This window comes from Gallinula chloropus (genome assembly GCF_964237585.1).
Source record: "Gallinula chloropus genome assembly, chromosome: 34".
Classification (NCBI taxonomy): domain Eukaryota; kingdom Metazoa; phylum Chordata; class Aves; order Gruiformes; family Rallidae; genus Gallinula; species Gallinula chloropus.
The window spans coordinates 1,073,832-1,086,167 of NC_140119.1; the positions used below are offsets into that span (position 1 = coordinate 1,073,832).

At 49.0% G+C, this 12,336-nt stretch overlaps 1 protein-coding gene across 1 annotated transcript; it reads left to right on the plus strand.

The window, feature by feature from the left end:
* Window positions 1-3,820: 3,820 nt before the first annotated feature.
* On the plus strand, window positions 3,821-4,744 carry LOC311203005 (olfactory receptor 14A16-like; the record flags this gene model as incomplete). Its single annotated transcript, XM_084277643.1, has 1 exon — window positions 3,821-4,744. One exon carries the CDS (start codon window positions 3,821-3,823, stop codon window positions 4,742-4,744), a length of 924 nt encoding a protein of 307 aa, XP_084133769.1.
* Window positions 4,745-12,336: the final 7,592 nt, after the last annotated feature.

Below are 12,336 nucleotides of genomic sequence, written 5' to 3' on the forward strand. Positions count from 1 at the left end.
GCAGCAGCAGCTGCTCGTATCACCAACCATGTAACTCACCTTATCTCCACTCCCTTTTTTTAGTTGTTTTTTAGTTCCGGGTTTGGTTTTTTTCTCCTGCCTGGTTCTCTAAGCTGTAATTACATTGTTCACATTCACCCATTACTAATGCAGGATCTCCAGGTCCTGTGTGACCCAAATAATGTGTAATAAAAAGCTGTGCTTACTTTGTATCCTGTCTGCCTGGAAAGTGCCATACTTTTTCATATTTTTTTTTTCTTATATTTGAAAAATATTTACTGTCTTTAACAGCTTAATCATTTGACTACCTGGGAATTTCCAGGTAATGTACCAATGCCAGTAGATGAAATATTCACTTTCCCCTTTACCTGCTTTATTGCTTGTGGTCTCTTTCACCTCCCTCATCATTCAAGTGTTTCCTCTTCTCCTGATGATACATCCATGTCTAAGGACATCTTTTCAGCAGACTAGCTGGATGTATGCATTTCACTTTGATCACTGGATTCCAACTCCACTTCGTCTTTGGTCCTGCAGATGCTGATAATCGCTCTGTTGTCTGATTTGAGCTACAGAGAGCTAGAAGACATCCCATCTTTCAGCAGTCTAATGAACTGTTCTGTCAGAAGGTCAGTGTGTTGATAAGTGACCTTTCTATGTATCTGATTCAAACTGTTCTGGGAGAGAATCTCCTCTGAACGCTGACCCCCTTCACACGCTGCTTGGCTGTAGCAGGCAGCTGAGGAGAGAGATTTCATGGTGATTCCGTTACCCACAGATCCTGCCCCACAGGGTGATTCCGTTACCCTCAGCTCTGGTGAGGCCGCACCTCAAGTGCTGTGTTGGGTTTTGGGCCCCTCACTACAAGGACCCTGAGATGCTGGAGCATGTCCAGAGAAGGGCAAAGGAGCTCATGGAGGATTTGAAGCACAAATCCTATGAGGAGCGCCTATGATGAGCAGCTGAGGCAACTGGGGCCTTTTAGCCTTGAGAAAAGGAGGCTGAGGGGGAGACCTTGCCGCTCTCTACAACTACCTGCAAGGAGGAATGTAGAGAGGTGAGAGCCAGTGTCTTCTCTCAGGTAACATGTGACAAGATGAGAGGAAATGGTCTCAAATTGCACCAGGGGAGATTTAGGTTGGATATCAGGAAGAATTTCATTACTGAAACATTAGTCAAGTATTGGAACAGGCTGCCCAGGAAAGTGGTGGAGTCACCATCCCTGGAGGGAATTAAAAGGTTCCTATAGATGTTGTGCTTCAGGACATGGCCTAGAGGTGGACTAGGCAGAGGTTGGCTTTGGTTGGACTCAATGATCATAAAGGCCTCGTCCAACCTAAGTGATTCTATGATTCTGTGGTACAGTTCCAGGAAATTCCTGTTCTGTCATGGTGGGAAAGCACTGTCATTTCAGAAACATAGTTGAGTGGTTCTGCTGTTGGAAATGTGCTTGTAAAGCTTTTATAAATGTCGGGGGGGGGGGGGGGGGGGAAGAAGAAAATGTTGTGCCCCTTTCCAAGCAGACATGATGGAATTTGAGCACAGCTCATCATCGCGCAGTGTTTGGGTCACACAAGACCAGGAGATACTGCATTAGCAATGGCATGAAGCTGGTCCGTGTTATTAAAGCTTAGACAAACTAAGAGGGGGAAAACAAAACCCAAACCCAACAGCTAAAACCCCTACTAAATACAGACTGGTCCTAAGGTGAGTTACATGGCCAGTGATATGCAGAATGAGCAGTTTGTTGCTGCTTAGAGACATCCAGTCATCACTTTCCAAAGGGCATCATTGAGCCCCTGGTTCCTCATGCTGTAGATGTGAAATTTTAATTCTGGAGGAACCACTGACTAAAAACTGTCACTACCAAGTGCAAATGATGGAGAGAAGCTTCAGGTAGGTGAACACAGCAGTGATGAGGAACAGGGAGACCACGGCCAGGTGAGGAAGGCAGGTGGAAAAGGCTTTGTGCCGTCCCTGCTGCGAGGGGATCCTCAGCACAGCCCTGAAGATCTGCACAGAGGACACCACAATGAACACAAAACACCCAAAAGCTAGACATGCTCTGATTACAATTTCACTGAGGTAGGACCATGAGTGAGAGAGCTTGAGGATCTGGGAGATTTCTCAGAAGAACTGGTCACAGGCATTGACCTCACAGAGGTGCAGTGACAATGTATTGGCTGTGGTGATCAGAGCACTGTGAATCACAACGCTGTGACAGTATTTTTAAGAAGGGAAATAAAACCCAGCAGCTCCTTTTTGCCACCAGAGAAAGGAGTGACAAAGTGTAAGGGATTTTGCAGAGAACAAGATCGGTGAAGTAGGGGTAGAAGGTCCTCCAAGCGTCATTGCAGAGATTCCCCTGCAGACCGTGGAGAAGCCCATGGTGAATGAGGGTGTTTCCACACAGCCCATGCTGGACGATGTGGAACAGTGATTCTACCTGCAGCCTGTAGAGGTCCCCAAGGTTGAGCATGTGAGGACACTGAAGGAGGCTGTGACCTCATAGGAAGCCTGTGCTGGAGCAGGTTTGCTGGCAGGGCTGTGGAGGACCCACGCTGGGGCAGTCTGTTGCTGAAGGACGGCACCCCGTTCAAGTGACCCACCCTGGAGCAGCCTGTGATGATCTGAAGCCATGTGGGAAGGACTCACGTTGGAGGGGTTCATGGAGGACTGTCTCCCGTGGGTGGGACCCAATGCTGGAGCAAGGCGAGACTGTGAGGAGTCCTCCCCCCGATCAGGAAGGAGCAGCTGAGATGATGTGTGATGAACAGACCCCAACCCCCATTCCCTGTCCCCCAGTGCCTCTCAGTCAGAGAGAGTAGAGAGTAGAGAGTTAAAGAGTGAAGTGGACCCTGGGATAAGAAGGGAGGGTTGTAGGTGGGTGTTTAAAATTTCATTTCTTTAGGTTCTTTTCTCATTCCTCTGCTCTCTTTGGATTGAGAAATGAATTAGATTGATTTTATTGTTGTTGTCAAGTCTGTATTGCCAGTGAGAGTAACAGCTGCATGACCTCCCCCTGAGCTTTCTCTCTGCATGATTTCTCCCTGTCGTGATCATTCTGCTCCCAGGCAGAATGATCTCAGAGATGAGGTCATAGAATGATCCCCATGAGGCCTGAGACACCAGGAGGGAGCCTAGAAATACTGGTCTTCTCCAGCTGAGCTGGGCCAGGCTCCTGGGATGGAGGGAGCTCATGGCAAACTGGCAGCTCTGCAGAGAGACAGCTCTGCCCAGGAGCAGCTCCTCTGCCAAGCACACAGGGCTGGGGACACTGCCTGTAGGCACCGAGGGAGACCTGTGAGGCTGAGAGCTCACTGGAGGAGACAGGTAAAGAGACTTTGCTTTGAATTTTCTGCTCTTGGTGACTGGGTGGGAAGTGGGAGTTGAGCTTTTCTTGATAACTTTGCAGCAGGCAGTGCAAACTCATTGGTCATTAGGACTTGTCAGAGCTTCTCCTGAGCCCTGCACACACAGAGGTTCCCAGGGCAGTGCCCTGATGCCAGGAGGGCTCTGCAGAGCAGAGCTGAGCACAGGGCAGTTTGGATAAGGTCAGTGAGCACAGAGCAGGAGGTGACATGTGCAAAGAGAAGTAGTTCCAGGGACAGCTCCAGGCAGCAGTAACATTGTTAGGGAGGGAGAAGGAGCTGCTCCCAGAAATGCCTTGACAGTGGGGATTTGGTACGTCCTGACAGCCCCGCAGTGCTGATATGATGAGGGCATTCCATGAGAAGTAGAAAGAGTTTTCCTCAAAGAAGCATTTCCCAATTTCTCACTGCATTTCCCTCCTTGGACAGGTCTCCACATCTGACAGCAGCAGATGTCCAACAGCAGCTCCATCAGCCGGTTCCTCCTCCTGCCCTTTGCAGACACACAGGAACTGCAGCTCCTGCACTTCTGCCTCTTCCTGGGCATCTACCTGGCTGCTCTCCTGGGCAATGGCCTCATCATCATCACCATAGCCTGTGACCACCACCTCCACACCCCTATGTACTTCTTCCTCCTCAACCTCGCTGTTAATGACCTTGGCTACATCTCTACCACTGTTCCCAAATCCATGGCCAATTCTTTTTGGGACACCAGGGCCATTTCCTACACAGGATGTGTGGCTCAACTCTTTTTCTTTTTATTTTTGATCATCACAGAGCTCTGTCTTCTCACTGTCATGGCCTATGACCGCTACGTTGCCATCTGCCACCCCCTGCACTACGGGACCCTCCTGGGCAGCAGAGCTTGTGTCCACATGGCAGCAGCTGCCTGGGCCAGTGGGTTTCTCAGTGCTGTGCTGCAGACAGCCAATACATTTTCACTGCCCCTCTGCCATGGCAATGCTGTTGAGCAGTTCTTCTGTGAAATACCTCAGATCCTCAAGCTCTCCTGCTCAGATGCCTACCTCAGGGAAACTGGAGTCCTTGTTGTCAGTGTCTGTCTTGGTTTTGGGTGTTTTGTGTTCATTGTGGTGTCCTATGTGCAGATCTTCAGGGCTGTGCTGAGGATCCCCTCGCAGCAGGGACGGCACAAAGCCTTTTCCACCTGCCTCCCTCACCTGGCCGTGGTCTCCCTGTTTGTCAGCACTGGTGTGTTTTCCTACCTGAAGCCCCCCTCCATCTCCTCCCTATTTCTGGACCTGGTATTGGCATTTCTTTACTCAGTGTTTCCACCAGCAGTGAACCCCCTCATCTACAGCATGAGGAACCAGGAGCTCAAGGATGCCATGTGGAAAGTGATGACTGGATGTTTCTAAGCAACAATAAACTGCTTGTCTTCTTCATACCACTGAAAATGTAACTCCTGATCAGTTCATTTTTAATAGGGGTTTTAGTTGTTCTTTTTTGGTTTCACTCTAGTTTTGTTAAGCTATAAAAACACAGTCAACGTTCATCTCATTCTTAATGCAGTATCTCCTGCTCTTCCATGTAATGTCGAGCTGTGCTTTCTTTGCATCATGTCTGCTTCCACAGAGCCATTTTTTTCCTCTTTTTTTTACCCTTTTATTAATAAAAAAATTACAAGAACATTTTCATCAGCTGAACAAATTGAGGACGTGCCTGTAATGTTAATGCTTTCCCACCTTGACAGAAGGGGATAAGGACAGTTTGCTGACAAAATTCACCATGAAGGTAGAATAATATTGGCCATTTACACTGACAGCCAGTGCTAACACTGAGTACCTTATTGACCTTACAATTAGAGAGTGCTGTCTGACAGCAAAGACAGACTGCCAGAACCAGGACATTATCCACCCCTGTTTCCACACCATCCACAACATGGCCAGATCTTACATGTTCAGAGTACTGGGGACGCTCATAACATCACCGATCTATTATGTAGAACATCTGCCATGGACCCATTTAGTTATACACCAAAAATTTATTGTCTATCCTTACCTAGAACTACAACCCCTTTGGGTACACACTGGACTTCCCCATTCTTTCACATCCCCCACCAAGTGGACCAAAATCCCTGAGCAAAAGCAACCCCATCAATGGGTTTGCCTTTGTCTGAAGAAGGAACATCCCAGAATGTCTTCCCTAACATGTTTTTCATGTGTGATACAGGCACTTTATGCCCCTCCACAGTCTGTGGAGGACTGAAATGGTTTGGCCCTGGCTAGAGGCCAAATGCCCATCAAAATCCCCCTATCACTCCCCTTTTCAGCCAGAAAGGGGAAAACACATGTACTGGGAGGCTTAGGATTTGACATAAGGACAGAGAGGTATCACTCTGCAATTAGTGTCACGGGCAAAACAAACTCAACACAGAATAAAGGAAAAAAAGTAATTTATTACACTACAGCTACACACCCAGTGACACCAGAGTCAGGTAATGAGAAGAGTGACCAGGTCTTGAAGCACCTTCCCCCATCCCTCCCTTCTTAGCACACTTCACTTTAGTCATGATTTTTCTCCTGTCATCCACCCCACAGTGACACAGGGAGGGGCAGGGCCTGGGGGAATGTGGTTTCAGTCAGTTGCTCCCGAGTTGTTTTCCTTCTTAGTTGGGGGGGTGGAAATCCACACCCCCTTCCCCTGCTGCACACTGTCTGTCTCTCTCTCTCTCTCTCTCTCTCTCTCAAATCTTCTAAATCTTCTAGGGAGATACCATGACAAAAGGTTCCAGCACAACACCCACACATCAAGGCAGCTCAGACATGACTAGATGGGGAAGTGGCTGCAAGGAGAAGAATTTGGGCATTGCAGGGGATGCCATAGCAATCAGAGGTGCTGAACTGGAATCTGGCCATGAGCACATTGGGCTGCACTCTCAGGAGGAACATGGCCACGCAGACAAGTGCCCTTCTGGTCCATCTGGACTCAGCACAGGTGAGGCCACCTCTGGAGCAGCCAGTCCCAGTGTGGGGCTCCCCGGTCTGGAGGAATGGGGAGGAACTGTCACATGGGCAGAAAGTCTGCCAAGATATGGGTAGGGGTCTTGTGTGGAGAGGATGACAGACCTGGGCTTCTTTAGTCTGGGGAAGGGGAGCCTGAGGGAAGCCCTCTTGTGCTACATGAAGAAAACATAAGAAAGGAAGTCCATGTGAAACTGCAGCTTTGAAGGTCAGAGTTGCCATGAGGATAAAGAAATGTCACTCTGAGGGCAGTGCTGTGGTGCTTGAAGTCACTTGGAGGAAATGTGGATGAGCTGGTGGCTTTGTGTTTGTGGGAACAGCTGATGAGGAGGGAAAAACAGCAGCACAGGCAGGGACATCATGGAGTGAGATCAAGGTGGGGAAGGGGGTTGGGTGCCTACAGCCTGCAGGGAAACAGCACAGGCGTGGGGCAGTGTGGTATGGGCTGTGGTGCAGATGGCCAAGGGTGCCAGCCAGGTCTTTGACTCCTTGACTAGAGCTGATATCCCTGCCATAGAGGCCTCAGAGGAGACACATTGTCTTCACAGTCATGGAGTATCATTGCCTCCTTACATCCATGCCAGGGGAGGACACCATTTGTTATACCACTGTCCATCCCTTGGAATCACAGCCCACATCCCAAGGAAGAGCCCTGAGACACAGGTGGGGGTCAGAGTCTCCCTGGCCAGGGGCTGGGGATCAGCACTTGGCATTTCTGCTTCATCAGACCAAGCCAGGGTGTCCTCAGCATCAGAGCTGCCTGTGCTTTGCCTGTGTTTGTCCTCATGGCCTCCAGTTCTCTGCTCTAAGGAGCCCATGGGGAGGCTTTGTCAGTAACGGCTCCCAGTGGGGCCTGTTAATGCTTCAAGGTACTTTGGGCATTACTCCTGACTGAACTTCTTGAGAGGTTTCTTCACTCTCCACTTGGTATCTGAGGTCTGTGGACTCAGAAGAAAAGACACCATGGGGCTCATTAACATCCAGAAAGCCCTTACAAGAATGTCTCGAAATTTAAAAAAAAACAAATTAAAGAACTCAAGACTTCTACAACTACTTGGACTTTAGTTAGGTCCTTAGTGATGAAGATTTCAAAGGAATTTCCCATGAAGGAGCTTTTTCCAGTCACAGGTATTTTCTGCCATGGCTCAGTTGATATAAGGAGTGACAGCAGCATTCTGTGATGGATATCTGTCTCCTAAGGAGATCTGGACAGGCAGGAAAGGCAGTTTCTTAAGATCCAACCTTTTATGGAGAACCTTGCTCTTCCTGGAGACCAACAGTTCTCCAGCTGGCCTCCTGGGACTCCCAACACTTTTCCTCACAGTCTCTCCCAGAACAGTTTAAATCAGATACATAGAAAGGTCGCTTACAAACACACTGACCTCCTGCCACAACAGTTCATAAGAGTACTGAAAGATGGGATGTTTTCCAACTCTCTGAAGCTCAAAGTAGACACCAGAGACTGAGCATCATCTGAAAGACCTAAGAGCAAGCAGAGGTGGAAACCTGTAGGCCAAGTGAAGTGCATACGTCCAGGCAGTCTGCTGAAAAGAGATCCTTAGGATATCAAGCTGTCAATGATGTGGTTCACTGCTGGTGGAACCACTAAGTGAAGAAATGTCAGTACCAGGTGCAGAAATATGAAGGATGTGGAGGGGGGCTTCAGATTGGCAAACACACCAGTGCTCACAAACAAAGAGACCACAGCCAAGTGAGGGAGGCAGGTGGAAAAGCTTTGTCCTGTCCCTGCTCCGATGGGATCCTCAGCACAGCCCTGAAGATCTGCACATAGGACACCACGATGAGCACAAAACACCCAAAAGCTAGACAAGCTCTGACTACATTTTCACTGAGGTAGGCATCTGAGCAGGAGAGCTTGAGGATCTGGGGATTTCACAGAAGAACTGGTCAACAGCATTGCCATGGCAGAGGGGCAGAGACAATGTATTGGCGATGTGGAGCAGAGCATTTTTAAGAGCAACTCTGTGACAATATTTTTAAGAAGGAAAATAAAAATCAGCAGCTGATTTTTGCCACCAGAAAAAGGAGTGAGAAAGTGTAAGGGACTTTGCAGACAATGAGGTCGGTGATGTAGGGGGAGAAGGTCCTCCAAGCCCTGTGGTGAATGAGTATCAATTAAAAAGGGGACACTGATGGTGGTGTCATTTAAAGCATTGTAAAGGGAGCAAACTCCCCACACCACTGGTGGGTCATCACATCTTATAGCCAGGGCCACCTTGGGGTCCTGTCCCCAAAGGGTGGTTCCTGCTGTCCCTGAGGTGGAGGCAGGTTTGCTTGGAATGTTGTTGGGCTATGTAATTGGTCGCTTCTTGAGGGGGAAATGGGTTCGGAATTGCCTTGCCCCATTTGTGGCTGGTGTAGTTGGGCCACCACATGTCCCACTCGGGAGAGGGCTGGATGTGGCCCTGAAGCCCCCTCCCCCTGAAGTTTCCCTGGTTGTTACCCCCGTAATCCTTGGCAAAATGTCCCTTCCTTCCACAAGCCCAGCACTGTCTCCTGGGCTGAGTTTGGCGCGGGGGGAGCGCTGTTGGCAAGTATCCAGACTGAGGGCAATTTCTCCCGATGTGACCTGCCTGACCGCATTTAAAACCCACCACTGCATTGGCTACTAGGGCGTGAACAGCTGCCTGGATTGGCACTAAATGTTCTTCCCTTGAGACAGGCTTAATCATGTCCCCAATATTTGACCCTGCTGGTAGTGATCGGAGAATTTCTTTGGTTGCCGAATTACACTGCTGACGTCAGCATTCTGCTGCGACCGGGCCTTTTGCTTCCGGAGGCAGCGCTGACGAGTCTACTGCTGCTTGGAGGCGATCCACAAATTGTGTGAAGCTTTCACTTTCGCTCTGCTTTGTTGTGGCCCATGGTGATGGCCTAGTGATGGCTCTAGAGACTGCACTAATAGCTTCTCTGGCTGCACGAGTAGTTGCCACAACCTCAGGGGGCCCGTAAGCCCTGTGCTTGTGCCTGAGGGGTAAGCATTGCTGGATCTGTACCCATTAGCCGCTGCAGGCTAGAGCCACACAAAGCATGATCGTCCCCAACTGCTTGGGCCAGTAGCCTCGCACAGTTCTCCTCCCATTCTTGTTTAAAAACGATCATTCCTGCCCCATCAAAAATCAGTCTACAAGTTTGTTTTATATCAAAGGGAAGTAAGTCATCTCCTCCAAAAACCCCATCTATGAGAGTGGAGACCATGGCCGAATTAAGCCCCTTATCCGCAATTGCTGTAACGTTTGCTTGTATATCCTTAGGGTTTATTGGCGAGTGAGCCCTCTGTCTCCCAGGCATCACCCGGACCAGGAACGCTAACGCGGCTGATGGTGCCCAGTCGGCACACGCAATTTGTATTTTTTTCCAATCCGTAAGAGGAATATTTTCCCCTAGGGATTCTTTTTTATTTTGGATGCGAATATTTTGGCGTATGATTTTGTCTATTCTCATTTCCTCCTCTGAGTCAGAATCGGTTACGAGCCGCTCGCCCTGACTAGTGTCCGAGTCGGAGCCGGAACTCGACTGACTGGCCATCTCCGGTGTTACCCTCCTTTTTGTCGGGCTCTGACCCCGCCCACCAGCGTTGTGGGTGGATCCTCGTTCCCTCCCCCTCAACCCGCCCCTTTTCTTGATCGGGTTCTGATTGGCTCTCTGCCTGTCACTCTTGTTCTTGTCCCTTCCTTCTCTATCTCTACTGCCCTTCTCTTCCCCTTCCTTTTCATATGATCCAGGCAGCTCTGGAATTTCCTCACTTTTCGTGCCAAAAGTATGCTTTCCCCACCCTTCTCCGCCAGCGCCATCTTGGGGAGCACATGGCGGTGGCCATTTTTCCTGAGATTCTGATATCTTAGCGGCAGCCCTGGCCTCCTTGGCTAGCCCACCCCAGAAAGATTTCGCTCGCTCCTGCTCCTCCGTAAGCGATTTAGCTCGCTCCTGCCCCGCCGCAAAAGTTTTAGCTCGCTCCTGACCCTCCGTGTTCAGATCGGGGTTTGGGGATGGAGGAGGCTTATCGCCCTCTCGATCTTCGGGCTCGGCAGGCTTATTACTGTCTGGGGGCTGCGAAGTTTGCGTGGCCACCCTGATTCCCAATTTTCGGGTGACCAACAAACATTCTTTTGCCACCCTCCAAGTGTCCTGCTCTTGTATCACTTTCCGGAGGGCCTGCACGACTCTCCCCCACGATTTCAGAGTTTTCCCACTGCCGGAGGACATAGTTTCCTTGGCTAAAACTTTAGTACATTTATCCCACACCTCAGGATGGAGAATATCAACCGGCTGGTTGATGACCCTGATTTTTACTAATCTCTCAAAGGCAAGAGTAAAATCTTTAGATTTACAATCAATACCCCACTATGTACACAATCCCAATACGACCTTCACAAGGGCTTCCATCCTCCTCGCGGGTCCGAGGGCATCCCCTCCGGGGAGCAGGTCCTCCCGCCTGGCCACTGTTCACCTGACGCAGGAAAGTTTCCAGGTTTCGGCACCAATTGTTGCCTTTGTTAGGCGTGGCAACCTGGTTCAGGAACGGCAACGGCGCCACACTCTGTCAGCACGGTCCATCAGCTCGCAGACACCAATATGGTGGATGGCAAATGGCGTTTATTAGAGAGGGGCACGGGGCTTTATACCCCAGGGGTCAGATGTCACTTCCGTCCACTAACCTCACTGGCTACCTACTATTGGTTACCTGAGGAGAGGGGAGGGTCCTACCTTTCCGTACAGCCCGAAATCTTCTGACAGCAAGGCCCTATCTACCGACAGGTAAGGTCATTGTGAGGTAAAGGGATTGTGAAGTGAAGGGATTGTGAGGTAAGGAGATTGTGAGCTAAAAGGATTGTGAGATAAGGAAATTGTGAGGTAAGAAGATTGTAAGATAACGGGATTGTGCATTAAGGGGATTGTGAGGTAAAAGGATTGTGAGGTGAGGAGATTGTGAGGTAAAGCGATTGTGATTTGAGTGGATTGTGAGGTAAGGGGATAGTGAGTCAAGGGGATTGTGAGGTAAAGGGATTGTGAGGTAAGGACATTGTGAGGGAAGGATATTGTGAGGTAAAGGGATTGTGAGGTAAGTGGATTGTGAGGTAAGGGGAATGTGAGGTAAAGGGATTGTGACGTAATGGGATTGTGATGTAAGGAGATTGTCATGTAAAGGGATTATGAGGTAAGGGGATTGTGAGGTATGATCATTGTGGGTTAAGGGGATTGTGAGGTAAAGGGATTGTGAGTTGAGGGTATTGTGAAATAAGGGGATTGTAAGAAAGGGTATTGTGAGGCAAAGGGATTGTGATTTAAAGGGGATTGTGAAGTAAGTGGATTGTCAGGCAAGTGGATTGTGAGGTAAAGGGATTGTGAGACAAAGTGATAGTGAATTAAATGGATTACGAGTCAAGGGGATTGTGAGGTGAAGGGATTGTGAGGCATGGGGATTGTAAAGTAAAGGGGATTGTGAAGTAAAGGGATTTTGAGGCAAGGGGATTGAGAGGTAAAGAGATTGTGAGGTAAAGAGATTGTGAGGCAAAGGGATTGTGATGTAAGGGGATTGTAAGGTAAAGGGATTGTGATGTAAGGGGATTGTGAGGTAAAGGGATTGTGAGGTAAAGGGATTGTAAAATAAGGGGATTGTGAGGTAAATGGACTGTGAGGTAAAGGGGAATGTGAGGTAAGGGGATGGTGAGGAAATGGGACTGTGAGGCAAGGGGATTTTGAGATAAAGGGTTTCTGAGTAATAGGAATTGTAAGGTATGGAGATTGTGAGGTAAAGGGATTGTGAGGTAAAGGGATTGTGAGTCAAGGGGATTGTGAGGTAATGGTATTGTGAGTAGAGGGGATTGTGAGGTAAGGGGATTTTGAGGTAAGGTGATTGTGAGGTAAAGGGATTATGAGGTAAGGTGATTGTGAGTTAAAGGGATTATGAGGTAAGGGGATTGTGAGGTAAAAGGATTGTGAGTTAAGTGGATTTTGAAGTGAGG